This window comes from Eulemur rufifrons, chromosome 3 (genome assembly GCF_041146395.1).
Source record: "Eulemur rufifrons isolate Redbay chromosome 3, OSU_ERuf_1, whole genome shotgun sequence".
Lineage (NCBI taxonomy): Eukaryota > Metazoa > Chordata > Mammalia > Primates > Lemuridae > Eulemur > Eulemur rufifrons.
Window position 1 is genome coordinate 17,592,387 of NC_090985.1, and position 21,012 is coordinate 17,613,398.

At 42.3% G+C, this 21,012-nt stretch overlaps 1 protein-coding gene across 1 annotated transcript in view; it reads right to left on the reverse strand.

Moving 5' to 3' along the window:
- The window catches only part of CHSY1 (chondroitin sulfate synthase 1), a 65,808-nt gene extending 45,244 nt beyond the window's left edge, over nucleotides 1-20,564 (reverse strand). Inside the window, exons 1-2 of the mRNA XM_069465798.1 lie at nucleotides 20,242-20,564; nucleotides 4,986-5,481 (exon numbers count right to left, since the gene is read on the reverse strand). Coding sequence (XP_069321899.1) covers nucleotides 4,986-5,481; nucleotides 20,242-20,564 — 819 coding nt within the window. The remainder of the gene's footprint in view (nucleotides 1-4,985; nucleotides 5,482-20,241) is intronic.
- Between the last annotated feature and the right edge of the window lie 448 nt (nucleotides 20,565-21,012).

Consider the following 21,012-nt stretch of genomic DNA (forward strand, 5'->3'; position numbering starts at 1 on the left):
CTTGATAAACCAGTCAGATTAACATGGGAGATCATTTCTTTTTATATATCTTGCTGTAAACTCCAATTTCCCTCGATGACATGCCTTCCCATAAAAAGAACATCATTGATCTCACCCTTCCTTACGTTATTTTATATTTAAAATCAGTATCATGGGGTTTCATACTTTTAATTTCTCTTCAACTATTTCATGAACATATGGTCTTTGTCTCCTCAACTACACTGAAGCCCTTGAGGGAGAAAAAGAAGGCCATTCATGTTTCAATCTTCTTCTGCAATTTCCCTATCAATTCAGAGAGCAGTTCTTGGCTCATTAATAAGCCCTTAACAAATGCTTACTGGTCAACTCAGAGCTTCACAACTGGTGTATTTTGGTACACACATATATCATGAACAAGTTCTCCCTGCAGAACTCTCTTCGAGGGGAGAACTTGCTCATGACAACAATCTCTCCGGGTTTGGGTGGTATGGGGGTGGGAGCAGGAGCCCTTGGAAGCGGTCTCCTCAGTGTGTGTGAGTGCCACGATAGGGGAAAAAGGTGGGGAAGGCTTGGGTGAAATGACTGACTAGAAATGCTACTAAAAAGAACTGGAAACAGCCTGAATGTCTGTAAAAAAGATGAAGCTCTTTTATGTATAAATGGAAAAACTTCCAAGAAATTTAAGTGAAAAACAAGATGTAGATAGTATGCATAACGTATTCATGTAAAAGGGGAGAAGATGTATAAACTTAATTGCTTGTATATGATATGATATACTATATGACATCTCTGTAAAGATACGCCACGGTGACTAACTAATGGGGGAAGCCAATGGTTAGAGACAGAAGTAGGAAGATTTATCCCTGCAAATCCTTTGCACTTTTGAATTTTGAACATTATAGAGTTGCTAAACCACCTTTACCTATCTCCAAATTCCATTCATACTGATTATTGTCTACCCAAACACCTTCATTATTAGTCAAACTTTGCATGAAAAAAATACAAGAAAGATCTGTGTGCTGGTTACCCTACTGTGTGCAGTTTGTGAAAATCCACTGAGCTCTACACTTATGACCCAGTCACTTTTCCATAGGTATAGTATTCATCAATAAAAAGTTAGAAACAAAATGAAGAGGTTATTTAGGTCAACTTGCTCTTTGTTCTCTCTTAATATACTATTCTTAAAGGAGCAGTACAATATTTCATATATTTGCTGAGATAAAATATATTACTGTTTCAAATTTTTCAATAATGTTTCTCAAAAAAGTTCATATGGGCCAAGCGCAGTGGCTCATACCTGTAATCCTAGCACTCTGGGAGGCCGAGACGGGAGGATTGCTTGAGCTCAGGAGTTGGAGACCAGCCTGAGCAAGAGTGAGACCCCATGTCTACTAAAAATAGAAAAAAATTAGCCAGGCACAGTGGCACGCACCTGTACTCCCAGGTACTTGGGAGGCTAAGGCAGGAGGATCACTTGAGTCCAGGAGTTTAAGGTTGCCAGTGAGCTATGATGATGCCACTACATCCTAGCCAGGGCAACAGAGCAAGACTCTGCCTAAAAAAAAAAAAAAAAAAAATAGGATTTGGGTCAGTAATGCTGACCCCATGTAATAAAGTGGACCAGGCCTGACCAGCTCCTCTCATCTCTTTTCTAGGGTTTACAGCCTCAAGACCCATGCTCTCTCCCTCCTATAACTTTTCTGTGAGTTTAAAATTATTTTCAAATAACATTTTAAAGCTGTTTATTAAGATATAACTACCAATAATTATCAAAACAAGCTTAGAAATGAATCTGGACTTTTGACAGTTGTTTCTTGCCAGTTATTTTAATTTACATAAGTGTTATTCAAAGGCATTAATTCTATTTGCAAAAAAAAAAAAAAATTATACCTTCTGGCTAGGTTTATAATAGGGCAAAATAAGTACCTTCCAAGACCCAAATCTTAACATAATTGTCTCCATCATAAGACTCCACCTCAATAATTTCTCATAATACAAGCCTTAATGGAGAAACTAGATTTACAGGAAGTTTAATAAAAGTTTCTCATCCACATGAAGGATTAAGCTCACTTATGCGGTGAACACAATGATAAACCCTAATAACAACTTAGGTTAGAAGCACTTAAAGCACAGAAAGAAAAAAAAAATCAAAGGTCTAATAAGATGGTAAATGTCCCAATAGATATAATTCTTAAAAATGATAATGAACTAGATGTGAAAGGCAAAACTTTAAACATACAGGAAAACATATAGGAGAAAATCTTTTGTGACCCAAGGAAGGGAAGAATTTCTTAAATAAGACACAAAAGCACAAACCATAAAGGAAAAAGAATGATAAATTGGACTGAACTTAGATTCACAATTTGCATGTAATAAAAAGTTCACAATTAAGGTGAAAAGACAAGTCTACTCGGGAGGCTGAGGAGGGAGGATTGCTTGAGCCCAGGAGTTCAAGGCTGCACTGAGTTATGATCGTGACATTGCACTCCAGCCTGGGCAACAGAGTAAGACCCTGTCCCTAAAAAAATTTTTTTAAATAAAAAAAAAGACAAGCCACAATCTGGGAAAAGATACTCTACTCAAAACAAAGCACTCTAACAAAACCCTAAGACAGACAACATTCCAACAGAAAAAGGGGCCAGGCTACGAATAGGCAACTCACAGAAGAGAAAAAAAGAACTCTGGGCACTGCTGGTGGGAGGGCACTCAGCACCAGCCGCAGGAGAGTAAGCCAGTGGTATCTAGCAAAAGCTCAGTCTTCATAAGGTATTTAAAGTAACGCAGAGCAGCAGGCACACCCTGACTACCCACACTCCCAGGGAAGTCCTCGCTGCTGCAGCCCCAGCACCCATGGTGGGGAAACAGGGAACCACCCAGGGAGGGGACTGCCTCACCAACCAGGTCCCTTTAGCTAATAAGGCCACTGACAGCATGCATCAAGTCTGGGGCGGGTAGGGGAGGGGGGGCTTCAAGTATCCTGACAGGACAATTCCAGGCACCCTTAGTGTGTTAGAAATCTTTGATGATTATATCATATCAGAGGAAAACTAGCCCGAAACGGCCTGCGAACCCTGCAACCCCAGGATGATGTTGTTTATTACATGTGGGTACTAAAGCTAGAGCAAAGTTCTTGATAAAACTCAAGATATTGGCCCTACTGGAGTCTGTCCAGCAGTATATAACATGACTACACTAAGACATATTTTTAAAAATTTTCTCTCAAAAATAGGCCTATCTTCTACAGTTCCAGCAAGAAGGCCAGCTTCTCAGAGATCAGGATCAGGAGAAAGTGCCAGAGCATCACATATTTTAACTATAATGAAATACGTTAAGGTTATAACTACTTAATTAAGGATGGAGAAAATGCAGAAATACTGCCAGTTGCATAATGCTTAAAACAGCATGAAATCCTCAAACAGCCTTCCTCACTGCAAAAATCCATGACAACAGAGAGAGCCCCCAGGCCCAGTGAGCCATCCCCTGTGTGGGGGGGGTGGGGCCCCTGTGCGTAGGGGTGGGGGAGAGCGCAAGGCACACAGAGAGTAAGGGGTTCACTCAGATCACATTTACAATTTAAAGTGTACCTTTATGACTTTATAATTAAAAATTACATGAAGACCACTCCCTGTACACTTGAAAATGTCCACTTCCCTGGAAGTTCAAACAAAAGAAATAGAGTGATTAGAAGACATTTAAAAGCAAGTCTGGGGGGAAGACAAGTACAGGCAAGAATACTATTTCTTCACTTAAGTATGCACTTTAGAAAATTAACTCAAAAAAGAGCTAAGGCCAGACACAGTGGCTCACGCCTATAATCCCAGCACTTTGGGAGGCCAAGGCAGGAAGGTAGCTTGAGGCCACGAGTTTGAGACCAGCCTGAGCAAAATAGTGAGACACCCAACTCTATAAAAAAATAAAAAAATTAGCTAGGTGTGGTGGTGTGCACCTATAGTCCCAGCTACTCGGGATGCTAAGGTAGGAGGATCGCTTGAGCTCAGGAGTTCAAGGCTGCAGTGAGCAATGATTGTGCCACTATACTCCAGGCCTAGGTGACAGAGTGAGACTCTACCTCTTAAAAAAAAAAGAGAAAAAGAAAAGACCTAACAGTTCACATCAGAAAGCGTATTCCTTTCCTTATGAATGCTCTGGGGGGGGGGGGGGGGGGGGGGAGGGAGAAGAAAAAAAATGGAAGAAATTAAAAAATAAAATTAAAAAAAATCAGGAAGTGCATTCTTTTTCTCGGACAAAAGATCTAGCAACTGCCTCTGCTCCTTACAAATACAAGCAGTTTATCAACCTAAACACAACACAATCTAAATAGTTTTTTTTATTCTAATCAATATTAGGATCCTACAACTGAAGACAAGAGAAGCACATCTGCCAATAATAACAGAGAAAAGTCCAAAGCTAACTCATATTTTCTAGAACTATTAAAAACAAAAAGTCCACAAGTAGACTTCCTACTCCCTTCAACGAATTTCACTTATGTGTCAAGGTAACTCAGAAAATGCAGACCACCTATTCTGAAAGCAACAGCTATAATTGTAAAGGCACAGATTACAAATAACCATCTGAAAAGTCAAGGTTCAAAATAAATGTAAAGCCACAAGCTATTGGCTTTTTCACATCATGAATCATTTTATAAATTCAAAACATGAAAGTTTCTAATCTGTGTGGGTCATCATGACCAAACGAGAACAGTCAGGCCTTCGGGAGAACAGAGTTAGGGAAATGCCCTATACTCTTGTAATTCTAGCTGTAGAATCAGAAGTCTGATAAGATGATTTTCTGGATAATCATGAAAATATCACGGTGACCATCAGCAAACCATGTCTTTTCTTTAGGCCCCAAGTAACATTATTTATTAACCAAGGTATTAGGACAAAAGTATGCAAGGTATGCTGTAAAAACCAGGAGAAAAGGTAGTAAGGGGAATTAAAAAAAAAAAAAAAAAGAACTAATGACAAAATTAACAGTTTTTCCCACAGAAAAGATTTTGTTCTTACCTCGTAAGACCAGACACACTGCACCCCTGCAAACCTCCGGACACATCTTCCCACCTCCACGTCCTCGTGGGTGGTGTACATTTCCCGGAGACACTTGCCAATGTGTGGTACCATTCTCCGAAGCACCTCCCGGCTCATGATCACGCCAGGCCCCCCCATGCAGAAGTTCTCACCAGGCTCGAGGGCCAGTTTTCCCATTTCTTCCGTGGTGCCCAGTCCCGTCTGCCCAAGAAAGAGGGGCTCGCTGCTATTCAAACTCCTCAGAAAATTCTCCAGACGATCTCCTTTGATGTAAACATCATCGTCTGCTCTCATAAACCATTCATACTTGTCCAAGTAGTGGTCATGCATGTACTTGAGCATCATAAAAGACTTCTTCTGGGGTGGGTAGGAGTCATCCACGCCCCGTAGTGGCACTATCGGAATCGGCAGAGATGTGTCTGAACCCTCACTAGAGAAGAATTCAACTTTCCCAGGAATTGTCTTGGACCACGTTCTGGAATTGAAATAAATATCAGTCAGAGAACAGTTTATTTCAAGCTTCTTATTTTCAGGAATTGACATATTTGATCATTTTGAATCACCACATTCAAGAGGATGACGAACACTTGATCTACTTGCTTCCTCTTAATGGAAGCCCAGGCTACCAGTATTGCAAAGTCTGAAAAAGGAACCCCAACTAAAAAGAAAGATGAAGTGTTAAAATACTTCCAGGACAGCTACTGTAAATTTTAGTTGTGGCTGAAAACCAGATTGCCAGGGCACCAAGGTCTACCTATGTGGGTTAATTTTCTGATACCATCAACTCCCTACCTAACAAACTCCTCAGCTCTACAAAACAAATGACAATAAGAAAATCAAATTGTTAGCTCACTGTTCACCCATTGACAGAGGAAAGATGAGTGGTCAACTGGAAGGAAACAAAGTAATGAATGGCTCCTTCTGCTGAACAACTAATTTAAGGTTACCACAGTTGCACTTTTCCTTACACTTTCTTCAAGCTATGTATTAAGAGCTGAACTAGTTTAGCTACAATAACTCATTCGTGCAGACTACTTCCAGGAAAAACATATCATGGAGAATAAATGAAACAGTAAATTCAATCTTAAGATAAAAAAAGCACGGTTCCCAAATTACATTCTATTTTTTTAAAAAATTTACTTAACTGTTACAATTGTATACACTATAGTGAAAAAGTGACTTGAAAGATCAATGAAACCCACACAAATCTTTAATGGAAAGTCTTGGAAGAGAAATATCTGAAAAGATATACACCAAATCTCCGGGGAAGAGGTACAGAAGTAGGGAAATTGGGAGGGGCCAGAGGTAGCGTGGGTAAAGATGACTTTCACTTTTTGTTCTACGCATCTCTATAATGAGGGAAAATTTTATGAGTATCACATTACTTGTTTTTGAAAAAAAATTTTTAATTGTGATAAAAGATACATAATGTAAAATTTATCATCTTAACCATTTTCAAGTTTAAGTTCAGTGCCCTTAACAATGTTGTGCAACCATCCATCTTTTCCAGAACTCTTTCTATCTTGCAAAAGTGAAATTCTAAAACGTGGTACTATTTTGTAATTTTTTTTTTTTCTTTTTGAGACAGGGTCTTACTCTGTCACCCAGGCTGAAGTACAGTGGCATCATCATAGCTCACAGCAACGTCAAACTCCTGGGTTTAAGCAATTTTCCTGCCTCAGCCTCCCGAGCAGCTGGGACTCCAGTCACATGCCACCATACTCAGCTAATTTTTTTTTTTTTTTTCCATTTTTTGTAGAGATGGGGTCTCACTATGTTGCTCAGGCTGGTCTTGAACTCCTGGTCTCAAGTGAACCTCCCAGTTCAGGGTCCCAAAGTGCTAGGATTACAGGCATAAGCCACTGTGCCTGGCCATTACTTTTGCAATTTTAAAAACAATTTACAATGAAGTACTTGGAAAACAAACAACTGGCTTTTATTTTTCTTCCTAACCCAAGTATAAGGAATACAAAACGACTTCAAATTTACCTTATTTGAGCAGAGGAAAAATTCAACGGGACTCAACTTTTTGCCAAACATGTCTCTCAAAAAGTTCAAATATTAAATACAAACCATTTTCATCAAATCTAGGATGATGACTCTAAGATGCACCATTATTTTATCTACTAATAACAAAGAGAAATATACTGGCTGGGGGAGGTGGCTCATGCCTATAATCCCAGCACTTTGGGAAGCCAAGGCAGGAGGATTGCTTGAGGCCAGGAGCTCACAATCAGCCTGAGCAACATAGCAAGGTGCCATCTCTATAAAAAAAAATTTTTTTTTTAATTAGCTGGGCATGGTGGCATGCACCTGTAGTATTCCTAGACACTCGGGAGGCTGAGGCAGGAGGATTGTTTGAGGCCAGGAGTGTGAGGCTACAGCGAGCTATGATAATGCCACTGTACTCCAGCCTGGGCGACAGAGCAAGACCTTGTCTCAAAAAAAAAAAAAAGTGAAAGGGGAGAAAAAAATTACTGCCAATCATAATCTCATGATGCCAGTAACTGTAAAATGTATACTAATTTCAGAGATGTTAAAGTTTGAAAAAAAATGCATCTTATAATGAATGTGTAAGATGGTAGTTGTTAATGTTTTCCTTTAATGCCTATGGATTTTATGAGACTGATACACTGCCAGCTGCTCTAAGAGGGCAACGATACTTATGGATTTTAAATGGACCTATATGTTCTTATGCCACTTAAAGAACTCTGAGAAACAACCAAGAAACTAATTCATTAATTAATTCTGTGGTACATTAACTCTACACGTACATTAATTCTATGATATTAGATACTTTACCAGTTACCGTACTTCATTTTCACAAAGGAATACTCCTAAGAAAAAGGATGTAGAATAAACAGAGATGGGGCAATTATTTTAAAGAGAAACCAACCCCTCCTATGAAGGGACAAGTCCTTTTGCAAATGTGCATGTGCTGCAACATACACAGAATGTATGACAATCTACACGTACTCTTCTACACCGCGGTGACGTCTGGAGGGCAGACAACCTCCCAGCACTCCTCAAGGAGCCCTTGATGCCTGCTCTCTTTATGCAGAAATGTTTTCTGCTTGGCAGTCACAGCAATCCTTTGAAAATGTAAATCATTTCAGTGCTTGGCACATAATAAAGGTCAACAAATTTGTGGAATGAGTCCTGCCCATTCCTGTACAATAAGTGACTTAAAGATGCCCTGTATGTTTGCAAAAGGGCAGAAATCATTTCTATGACCTTCTCTTCACTTTCCATCAGCCACACTAACACTTCCCACCATTCCTACATGTAGGAGGAAACTGACTTAATCAAACTACAACAAGAGAACAATTAGGGGCAAAATTCACAGGTATGCTGGAGTTGAAATATACTACCATTCATGGTACTTCTGAAACATAATTTAAAGCTAAATTGTCTGTATCATCTTACCACAGATTTTGAAAGGATAATGAAGAAAATCAATTTAACTTTAGCTATAACCAATACATACTCTGCTTAACATGATTAATAAAACAGACCAAGTTCAAAGTAGTACTTAAACAGCCAACCCCAGAAGCCATGAAAATACTAAAGCACCATGATATTACTTGGGAGATGGGGTAGGAAGACAATACCTGCCTTCAAAGGAACAATATACTAAAGAGACAATCTATAGCATAACGCTTAAGAGCACAAGCTCTGGAATCAGGCCACTGATGGGTGAGAATCCTGACTCCACTCTGGGCAAGTTACTCTGTGCCTCAGTTTCCTGCCCTGTACACAGGGGGTAATAATAGTACCTGCCTGCTAGTGTTGCGGTAAGGGTTAAATGAGTCATTATATGTAAAGTGCTTAGAAGCCTGCCTGGCACCATGTAGGTAAGATTTATTATTAGGAAAGATAGGAGTTTGCAAACAAAATAAGGTAGTGAAAGAAAAAACAGGGGAAACGGGAATGCGTGGGCTGAACATGGAACAGTCAGTCTTAAAGATGAGATGCAGGAGCACAAGTACTGCGGAAAACGGTTCTCACATTTCTGGCTAAAAACCTGATCCTCGTGCTATATATTAGAATTCTCTTTTACCATCAATCTCAGACAATGTCATAGCGTAGGAGTCTAAGACTTTAAATTTTAAGAGTGTTTTCACTTTAAAATACCATAATCTTTCATATTGGACAGAGGATCAAAATTTGCTTTCGTCCAGCCCTGCTTCCCACGTGGCCCCACCGGACAGAACACAGCGAGGGGCGCTCCAGCAGTGCCGCCATCACAGACACGGTGAATGCCTCGACCATGACTGGAAATGGTGTAATCTGTCCAAGAAGGGAAACCAATTAATTTTAAAAACAGACAATCTAACCTCAAACCATCCTTAAAAGCCTCTCTGCAGTTTTATGGTAACTCCACCCAAGTACCATCTATTCCTTTTTAGGTAACCCAGGGAAAAACCTCATGTTGTCCTCTTCTGTCCTACATGACTGGCGGTTTGAAAGAAATCTCTCAATATGAAGTCTTTGTAAACCCTCTAATCTTTGAAACTGTGAACTTTTCAATTAGGGTGCCTTTAGCTTAAATAGCTCCACAAAGTGAAGGAGTTGTGGAACATAAGTCATGATTCATCATGCGTAGGAAGGAGGGCATGCATTAATAACGTCAAAGAATTGAGGGAAACACTGCTGAGGAAGCAGCTAGCCCTCCTGCAACAGAGACAGTCAAGTTCCTTAATTTTCACAAGCAAATGTCAACTGTGCCATCAACACATTTGTTACCAGAAGCAAGGAGCTCTTACTTAACTAAAACAGCAAGAGTATTTGCAAAGGCCCTTGCCAGAAAGCTCATTTTCAATGGACTGATATCCGACTCTTGCTAAAGCCCAGATAAGACAGTTGAAATTTGACAGTGCCAAGCGAATCTTCCATTCCTCTAGGCTGCTATCACTAAACCAAGTTTCACTAAACCAAGTTAAATCACAACAGTCAAGTAACGTGGCTGGACTGATAGTAGCTTAGCTAAGGAATGCCTTTGCTGACTTAGGACTTAATACCATAGTCTCCGTTTCTATGCAGCAGCATTTTAAGAAAAACTACATAAAATACATTTCTGTACAAAACTCTATCTACAGCATGACTGTTGTCCCGGGTAAATATTTCTAATACATGGGTAAGTTTAAAAACCAGGCAACAGTACAGACTTTGATGTAGCTTACTAAGGGAACAAAAGTATACATACAAAAATAAAATAATGTACAACTCCACCCCAGAGTATTCACTGTGGTTATTTCTGGATGGGGGAAAACAGAAGTGATTTAATTTTCTTCTTTGTCTAGATTTTCTAAATTTTGTGCAACAGGTATATTCAGAGTTAGAAAAAAAGTTATCTGGGTGAAAGTGTTAAGCTAACAAACAACCAAGGAAATCAAAAGATTTAACAGGAAACTTTTTACTTTTGTGATAAAAACATTTCTTTATCCAATGAGTAAAAACTGAAGGAAAAATGGAGTAACATTGAGCTCTTTCTTTATAGTTTCTAAACTTTAATAGTTATACTCATTTTTGTCATTTAAAAAGTGAGGAGATTTTCTATGAGTTCCCCCAAACCACCACTACATGTGTTGTCTGATGGTTATAGAGTGGTAAGTGTAAAGGAAAATAATCTCAGGACCACCCCCCAATAACTGCTTATGCACAAGGGAGGTCAAGCCTGGAGGCTGAGTCATGCAACACCCCCTCCCACCTGAATAGCTGGTACTAACATTACACATTAGCCAGATCCCCAAGGAAGGGTAGAGGGCCTCGGGCATCTATAAGGACTGACACCATGGGTCATTCATATGGAAATTGCTTGCTGGCCTCCCATAAGCAAGGACATGCAAATTATAACTTTAGGTCTACAGGCTAAGTCTAGCTCCTAAAACTAAAGTCTGTTCATTCTATGCTAATAATGTTTAATATAAGTTTATCTTCTCAGGTGCAGAACAGAGACAGGACAAGATCATTCTTCTACCTACCCAGGGACATCTGCATAATTGACTCTTCCTTCCCTCCCTCTCTCTTCAAATTCGCCCTTCAAAAAACAGTCACAGATTTGTATGTGGTTTGTGTTTCCCAGCAAGTCCTCAAACTTTGGCTTAATAATCCTCCACCGATTGCAATCTTCGCCTGAGTCACTCATTTTGGGTCGTCATAAGTTTGAAGGGACTCATGATAAAACCATCTCAGAAGGTGGAGTCAAAGAAGAAAGGGAGAATATAGGTTTTTCTTTATAAAACTGATAAATAGGAATTAAATGTATATATAGTTGACCCTCAGAATCCAACGGTGGTTGGTTCTAGGACCCTCAAAAATATCAAAATCTGCAGATGTTCAAGTCCCTGACAAAATGGCGTAGTACTTGCTTATCACCTATGCACATCCCCTCTAAATCATCTCTAGATATTTATAATACCTAATACAATATAGTTATTATACTGTATTGGTTTCACCCGTATTATTTTTTATTGTTGTACTTTACTTTTTATCAGGGTTTTCTTCCAAATATCTTCCATGTGAGGTTGGTGGAATCTACATGTGTGGAACCCTGGGATATGGAGAGCTGACTGTATTTATAGTCTTCCCTGTCATAGAAAGGATTTAAAACAACTTAGCCCAAATTCAAAGAGAATGAGAAAAATAAACAAGAAAATGAGGCTGAAGAAAAACAACAGTAGGAAACTCCAGCAAGGCAAGAGGGGCAATTCCTGGCTGGGGCTGCCCCGCCCAGCTCTCCACACAGTGGCACCTCGAATCCATCAGAGCACTCTCAGGACACCCACTCCAACTGGAGTGAGAGCACATGCCGAGACCCAGTTGCCCTAAAGTGACCTACGGATTTGCTAAGGGTGGGCCCAAATTCATCCATAGGCTTGCCAGCAGGCAGCCAGGAGAAGTCACAGACTCTGTCCCACTATTCAGGGTTAAGCATAAAAACTACTTCTCCCCAAGGCCATGGTACAGAGAGCAGGGCAGATGTGACGGCTATCCTTACAGGAAGTACAGTTTGATGGAGCAGCAGTTTTAGTTCATCCTCCCAAAAAAGTACAGGGAGCGCACTATTCTATGCTGCCAGTCAGAGCAGCCATGGGCCTTGCGAAAATGCAGCGGTCTTCCAAGGCTACCAAGTGATGCCACAGGCCTCTCCTCAGCTGGAAGGAATGCCCCCTGGCATGATGTTGCAAGCATTATTCAGTCCATCATCTCCCTCCTCTGCCTTGGTCCCAAGAGCTCTACGGCAAATGTATTTAGCCGCAGTTCCCCCTTCCGTGTATGTGGTTTCCTCTTTTAAAATCTTTTAACTGTTTCATTGTGCATGTTCTTATGATGTGAACAAACTCAAATTCTTTTTGAAAGTAAGTGAGAAAATATAATAGAGGTGGTGGAAAAATTACTTAAAAAGAGAAATCAAATTATACTCTTTACTGTCAATCCTAAAAAATACACTTGAGGGGAAAGCAAGCATTCGAGAGTCTGTATTCTCAATAAAGCTGTTGGCAGGGTGGATTACGGTTTCCCACTTCAACAACAGCCTGGGCACTAGACCAGAGGGCATTTCCAAGTATTAAGAGCTACGAGGAGCCTGTCCTTTGAGCCTAGGTTCACAGCAAACAATGGGAATATTCATCATGTATAAACATGCAATTAATTCTTAATAATATACGTGGACAAAAATCTAAGTTTTCAAATCTAATTCTAAGAAAAAAACAGTCAGTGTTGTTTAACGCAAACAGTAACATCACCCTGAAATTATTCTGGCCAACCTCTTTGCAAACCACCGTCTTCCTGGATCGAGGCACTACCTGGTATCAAGCCGTGTGACGGCAGCCAACGGCCACCCTGACTCTAAAGCCTCCACTGGCCAGCGTATTGGCTTTTCCATCCCACACACTTATCTCTCAGGTTATCAGACACATTTCTTTTCCAGTCTCTTGGTTGCTGATAAGGCTGAGGAAAGAGTCATCACAGATAAGGACAGCAGCCTTACACACACTTCAACCACTTCTATCAGCTCTTTGTCTGCCTGGTCTGGCGACATGAAAGCCCAGATAAAACCTGCCAGTCAAGGGCACCTCTGCAGTGTTTGGGCTGGACTTAACTGAAGGCCAGAAAACTTGATTCAAACGTTAGCTTCTGAAACCCGCATTCTGTGTCTGGATCCGTTTGCTACTCTAAATCCTGCCCATTCATTTACAGGCATTACTGTCAGAAATATACAGAACAAAGTTGAACACAAAATCAGCCTTTGCACCTATGATCAACTTACAAAACCACAACATTCTTTTTTTTTTTTTTTTTTTTTTGAGACAGGGTCTTGCTCTGTTGCCCAGGCTGGAGTACAGTGGTGCAATCACAGCTCACTGCAGCCTCAGACTCATGGGTTTAAACAATCCTCCTGCCTCAGTCTCCTGGGTAGCTGGGACTATAGGCACGTGTCACCATGACTGGTTTATTTTTCTATTTTTTGTAGAGATGGGGTCTCGCTCTTGCTCAGGCTGAACTCGTAATTCCTGGCCTCAAGCAATCCTCCCGCCCTGGCCTCCCAGAGTGCTATGATTACAGACATGAGCCACCATGCCCAGCCCCAAACCACAACTCTAATGGCATTAATAGCTACATTTTTTTTTTTGATAACCTTCAGGTTTTGGTTTAGAAGCACCAATTTGACACCAAATCAGGGCAGACTGTATCCTATTTTTAATTATCCATAGGCAAAAGTATTTGTCTACAGCAGTCCCCAACCTTTTTGGCACCAGGGATTAGTTTTACAGAAGACAATTTTTCTCCAGACAGGTGGGGTGTGGAGGCAGAGCTCAGGCGGTGATGCCAGCAATGGGGAATGGCTATAAATACAGACGAAGCTTCTCTCACTCACCCATTGCTCATGTCCTGCTGTGCAGCCCAGTTCCTGAGTTTCATGGAAGACAATTTTTCCACAGGACTGGGTGGGTGATGGGGATGCAGAGCTCAGGCGGTGATGGGAGGCCGGGTTCCTCACAGTCCACGGACTGGAGCCAGGCCATGGCGTAGGTGGCGGGGACCAGGTCTACAGAATATACCTTGTAGCTATAAATGCTTCAGAAATGACAGTGAAGACAGACGGCTTTCCTACTTTTAAATTGTAACTAAGTTTCTTCTTTCCCTAATTCCCTCCAGAGCCAGAAGCCAAAAAGGCATCCACAACAGATGGAGGCACTGAATATCTACCTTAAAATCCAGGTGAAGCCCTCGCATCTCAAGTGCAATCACCTAATTCTCCCAAATATCACCCAGAAGCAGGAAGTTACAATAACTGAGGAGGATGTAGTTACAATGACCAAGTAAACGTGTGTAACCCTACATTTCAGGACAGAATTAAGTGGTACTGAAACAAGAACGACCCCAAGGAGCCGAGGAGCAGCCTGCCCTCTGTGCCCAGCAGTCCTCTGCAGCTCCAGTTTAACACGCTCACAATGGAAAGCACAGTTTTTCTCCAAAGCTGTTGTCTCCTTTTTGTCTGTCTCACTGTAGCTTTATCACTAAATAATTGTTCATTGCAGAAAAACTAGGGTATAGTTTTAGAATATAGAAAAGCACTAAGAAGAATATAAAAGATCATTTAGCATCATGGTGTGTGTATTCTTTTATTCTTTCTATGCTACACAAACACATAAGTTTATTTTGTTTGATTTTACACAAAAATGGTCTCATATTGGCCACACTAAGTTACTACCCACTCTCACTTGAATATATTTTGAACGTCTCTTCATTTCAATAAAAATATTTCAGCCACACCATTTTTAATGGTTAGAGATGTAGATTACAGTATGAATACATCAGTTAAATTGATTTTGGTCCATATGCCTCCTAATGCAAGACACCTAAGGTACTTGAAATTTCCATTTCATATGAATGTCTTTTAGCACATCTTTAAATTCCCCTGGAAAATTTTCTAGAGGAATTGCTAGATCTCAGGAGAGATGCATTTTAAAGTTCTTGATAAAAACTACCAAAGTGCCCCCCAACAGGTACCAGTCTGTACTCAGGCCCTACTCCAGCTCACCCTCTCTAACAATAATACTGCCAGACTGATCTTCTGAAACACAAATCCCATCAAGCTATTCTCCTGCTGAGCTATCACCAACAACTCTGGACACTCACAATACAAAGCCCAAACCCCTGAGCCTGGCACACAGACCTTCCCTCCTGCCTGGCCCTGCAAGTCCCTGCCTACCACTCTGCCACCCACAGCCTACAGCCAGCGCCAGTGAACTGTCCTGTCTCTCATGACTTCACTACTTTTTGCTATTTTATGTTTTAGGAAACATGCAGTTGTTTCTGCTTCAAAACCTCCTGCTCATCCTCAGTGGGGGGGAAAGGGTGGAGTGTGGGTGAGACCCTTCTTGACGCCCTTCATACACTGAGTGTAAGCCTCTTTCTTCTGTAACTCCCACGGTAATTAGCCCAGGCACCTCCAGAGCCTTCATCATCCAATACTGTCATTCATTTCCTTCCTAGACTATGAACCCTGCAGGGATTGGGGCCCAGTAGTAGTAATCTACTTTCAATAAATAGTAGCTTAATTAACAGACAGGGAAAAAAGTGAAACTGCCAGTTCGATGAAAACACAATTATGCATACTCCCGTACTGATAACCATGGCAATCTCTGGGATATTCTATTCCAGTGCATCAATATCTTGAACTATGACATAAAAAAACTACACTCTTGCTCAGGGCCACGTTGTTGAGTAGTCTTGTACAGGAAATTCATAACCTGAAATGGGTTGTGCTCCAAAATTTCACTTACGGATTGATTATTTGGATTTTATAAGCAAAAGCCGTCTGCGTAAATGTTGCCAAATTGGATTCCATCTAAGAAAGCGAGTAATACTCTGAACTGGTTCAAGATAAACATGGTTTACTTAGCAAAAGAAATAAGGAAATGAACTCAGATTTATAAGGTAGGAGGAACTCATTAAGGTTGGTAAAAGGAACAGTCTGCCTTCATTTAAAGCATTAGGAAAAGGTCATTAACTGATATTACAGTATCTTGAAATAAGATTCCTACATCTAAAGCTAGTGCCTCTCAAACTTTCTTCCCATAGTCCCCTAGAGACTGATGCTAATCTTTAATGTTGCCCTTTATCACTCCTGGAGCAAAGAAGGGAAACCATCCATCCCTTTCTTCTGAGAAAGTAAAGAAAGAACAAAATTCTTCCCAATCTTTAGCCCAGGGGAGGTAAGAACCAAGACAAGCAAAATGTATTGGATTAGCTCAGTGTTCTGGGCATAAAAATGGACCAAAAAGCTAAATATGTATGCTTTTTATCAAAATATTGATTTTAAAAAAATCTAAATAGCATCAAAACTCTTTCAGCAAGAACAGATAAGTGTAGCCAAAAAAATGTCTGAAACAGATGAATAACAAAGGGGAACTTGTCTACCGGATATTAAAATATTATTCAACCTTCAATAATTCCAATGGATGGTACTGGCACAAGAACAGACAGAAAGGTCAATGGAACAAAATAGAAAGTCCAAAAACATACCCAAGAATTTTGAGTATGATGAAGATGGCATTTCAGATGGGTAGGGAAATGAGAGCTTAGTCAACAGACGGTACTGAGACAATGTACTACTTGGGGAAAAAATAAAATTGAAATCATTTCTACCCTTTCTAGAATTAGGGAAAAATGTTACCTTTAAAAATCTCTCCAGAGCAATAACTTTCTGAGCTTAAGGGGCAAGGGCAGGGAGCCTAAAACAGAAAGGGAAAGATACAGATAAAAGCACACAAATGTTTACCTTCTGAATATCAAAGAATATAACTAAGAAAAAAATTTTAAACATGGGAAAAATACGAATTGCAGGTAGTAACACAAGATACAAGGAACCCAGGGGTTAGGACAATCTGTCACTAATTAGCATAATAAACTATTTCAGAGGAATCATGTATCCTATTAAAGTGAAATTACCCAGAATACAAATACTTTGGAGATTAAGTCAAAATAAGTTATTTTATGTTCATTTGCAGAACCCCAGCTACCCACCTCCCTTTCCTGCTTAAACCCTCCAGTAGCTTTCTAATTCACTTACTTAGAATAAAATTCCATGAGACCAGATACCGCTGGCCCATTTCTTTTCGTTTTTTGGCCTTCTTGGGGGTTACTGCCCTGGGACTTTGTAAGTCTTCACTTTGCCCTGCACACTCAGCAATGATATTCACCCAACTGGCTCCTCATTATCAGACCTCAGCCTAAATGCCACTTTCTTCAAAGCCTTCCCCAACCACCTAATACAGAGAGAGGACACCACCCCACCTGCCCTCACTTACCCTGTTCTATTTTCTCCACAGCACCCATCACTTGCTGAAACCCTTTTTTTAAGTGTCTGCCCCTCCCACTAGAGAACAGGAGAACAAGCATCTGTACTGTTGTGTCCCCAACACTCAGGGCCTGGGCCCAGGGGGGCCATCCATGTATTTGCTTTACAAAGGGATGACTCCTAAGTGCATCTAAACATTTTAATGAATCAGATCACTCCTACGAACTTAACAGCTACCGTGCCTACTCAGGGCCTATAGACGTTAGCCCTGGCTGGTCTCTGATCTGCTACACTTACTTTTTAGAGTCTGTTTCTTGTCTGCTATCAGCTGTTACTGCCCTGCTGTCTCTTGATGGCCCCTATCCTGACCTCAAGCATAGGGCACATCTAGAAAGTAAAAATACTTAATGATGGGGCTGTTCTATTATTAAAGTGCAGTGACTCTAGTGCAGACGGGCCTATCTCCTTGGATTTTTCAAAAGCTTTTTAGTCCCTTTTTGGATCTCAGTTCTTGGAAAGAAGAGATTGCTAATTACTAGTTCCCAGACCCAAATTTTGACATTTTCAATATCCTACCCATAGTGCCATCTTACTAAAAGTGTTGGCATCTGCTTTACCCATAACTCAAACAATAGTTTTGTTTTTTAAAAAACCAAAAACTGGAGTTTTCTGTGAGATAAAGAATGAATTTTTTTTTTAGGGAAAATGTAAAGCTGAGCACACCCAGTTCCAAACTAGAGTTTCACCTTGTGCTAGAAGATTCAAGCTTACTTATATACTAATCTGTGCATGGAATTGCCACTTTAAGAGCTCAGTGTGGACTTTTGGCCCTGGCTGCAAAGCACAGCAAAACCGTAATCATAAGTTATACCCTATAACCTCCATCCCAATTGAGGCCTTCCCCCAAAGTTCCTTAACTTTTTAGCCTTAGGCTAAAATCGTCTTGTGCCATCTCCCACAGCCAGTCTAAACACAGGGTTGACAAGCAGAGATGCAGAGGACCCTAACTAGCAGGGTAGGCCCATCCCCAGGCTCTCAGTGCAGTATTTTTCTTGGATGAGAAAAATAAAAGAAAAGGTATGTGAGAAAGCAGAAAAGGTGACAGGATGCTGTGTTTCCTGCTGTTTCTCAGAAAGACAGGTGTCAAAAAGAATGGAGAACGGGTCCAGAGGACAAACTGTATTTCTACTTTCCAATGCCTGAAATAAAATAAACAGTGAGATAAAAGCTTACATCCAAAAAAAGATGAGGTAGGAGATGTGCAAAGAAGGCCAAAAGAGTGAGCATCAACCACAGGCTTTGGGATAACATTCCCAAGTGTGAAATAGTGGTTCTAGTTTGTGTTACATTTTCTGAGTATTGCTGGTGTATCAGGACCTCCACTGATTTGCACATATTGATTTCATAACCATGAAAATGCAATTGGCGGGGGCAGTCACCTCATCTACTATTTGAAGTAACTACATGATTTCACATGGTCTGTCACCAAATTGCCATCGTATGAATTTATTTGCAAAACCATGCTGTACACAACTTATAAATCTCATCCTCAATTTCTGATGTGGCTGTTTCTCTGGTCAAAAAGTATGATTCACATAAAATTCCAGGTAATGCACAGTAGGCCTGCATGAGAGCCCTAATCTGCTGGTTCCCAAGTCATTGCATCAGTCTATATTCACATTGCCTGTATTCTAAACTTTTCAGCCACTCATGACCTTTCCTGGCAACACATGGACTTAAGCAAGATCCTAATGAAAACATGCAGGAATGGAGATCAAGACATTCAAAGGGCAGCCATTCAAGAAAGCTCTTTCACGTTCTTTCTCAATCCTTTACTTCCTCCCTTAAAGGAAGGGGAGAAGCTATATGCTTTTCCCCTCACAACATCTGACACCTGAAAATTCAGACCAGGACTAGACTTAAAAGCTAACGTATAAAGGTATTGGTTATAAATGAAGAACAAACAGCAACTAGCTTAGCCTTGCTCAGCATTGACTGCTTTAAAAATTTCATTCCCAGAACACTCATGCTCTAAAACCATTCCCCACGTTGGTTTGTTCTGTGGCTGGATGAAACCCAAACTTCATCCATAAAGTGTTTCTATACTCCACACATACAAAGTTTACATGAAATACCTTTATTGAGTCTACAATCCGCTCCTACTTTGAATTCACTCCAATACAAATCTGACTCTAACCATGTCAGCCATTCTAAAATCATCTCCCTTCTAAAGACTACTTTGGCTAATGCTTTTGTTAAACCTGAACATGATTCCAGCCACTTTCATGACTCATGTGGCCAACCAGGGCCCAATTACTGGATAAAATGCATACACCACTAAACTGAATTAATTAACAGCGGTATGCAGTCTTCCACTGAGTCCACCATAGGCCAGGAACTGCTTTTCTCCAAGGTTCTCTTTCTCTTTACTAAACAGACCCCGGTGTGGTCCAGTGTGCACTCCCTTTCATTTGCAGGAAAGGATCTAGAACCAGATGAATTTACACGGGCTCTAGCTTTGCAAGGGCAAAAGTGCGAGTTTTAGAGAATCAATACCACTGCCACCACGACCACAGGTACTGTGCTAGGAGTTTTCCAACAACCTTAAGGGGGAGACACAATCAGTCGGGCCCTTTTAACAAAAGGGAGAGCCTGGACTTGGAAAACTGAAATGCCTTGTGGAAGGTCAGGGTGAGAGGCACACCCAGAGGAACCACCCTAGTCCATCTGACTCCGAAGCCGATGCTCTCGAGCCTTGCGCTCACCATCTCTCCTGTGATCTCCGCTGCCAAAGCCCGGCATCTCTCGGGAGACACCAAAATCCCACAGGAAAAGCGGGCAAAGGCGCGAGCCCCGGGAGGACCCGCAGGGCCACCCGCTGGGATGTTGGATGCTGGAAGCGGTGCCTGGGGAGCAGGGGCTCACCTGTAGGCGGCCAAGGCGCGGGTCTGCAGGTATTTCTGGGCGGTCATGACTCCCACGAAGAGAAAGTTCTTGTCCCGCGGGCCGCCATCCGCGGCTGAGCCGTGCGGCCAGAGCTGCGCCCCGCGCGCATCACCGCGCGCCCCGCCGGCCTGGGAAGCTGCCGCCGCCTGGCCGGGCCGGCAGCCCTCGGGGCTGGCGCGGCGCCGTGGACCAGCTCGCTTCAACTCAGAGGCGCGGGGCAGCACCAGCCGTGAGGCCAGCACGAAGCCCAGCACGAGCCCGAGCAGCACGCTGAGCCAGGCGCGCCGGCCGCGCGCGGCCATGCCCACGCCGCTCCGCCCGCCGGGCCGCCGCCGCCGCCGCCGCCGCAGGCTCCGCGCGCCCTCAGCCCGCCGCCCCCGCCCGCGGAGGCCAGCCCGCCCTAGCGCCGCGAGGCCCGGCCCGGGCAGCGCCGCGGCCGCCGCGGGCCCGCCGCGCCCATCGCGGCCCCCGAGCCGCCCGCAGGCCCTGCGCCGGCGCTTTGTTCCGCACGCCCGCCCCCGCCGCCGCGGCCTGCGCCTTTAAGAGGGGACCATGCCCGGCGCGCGCCGGCGGCGGCTCGGGCGCGAGGCGGCGGTGGCGGCTCCTCCCGCTCGCGCGCTAGGGCGCGGGGCCAGTGCGACGGCGACGGTAGTGGCAGCCGAAGCCGGGCCCCCGTCCCGCCCTGCTCGCGTCCCCCGGCTGGCTCGGCTCGGCTCGCGCTACGCCTGCCCCCGTCCTCTTCGTGGCCGG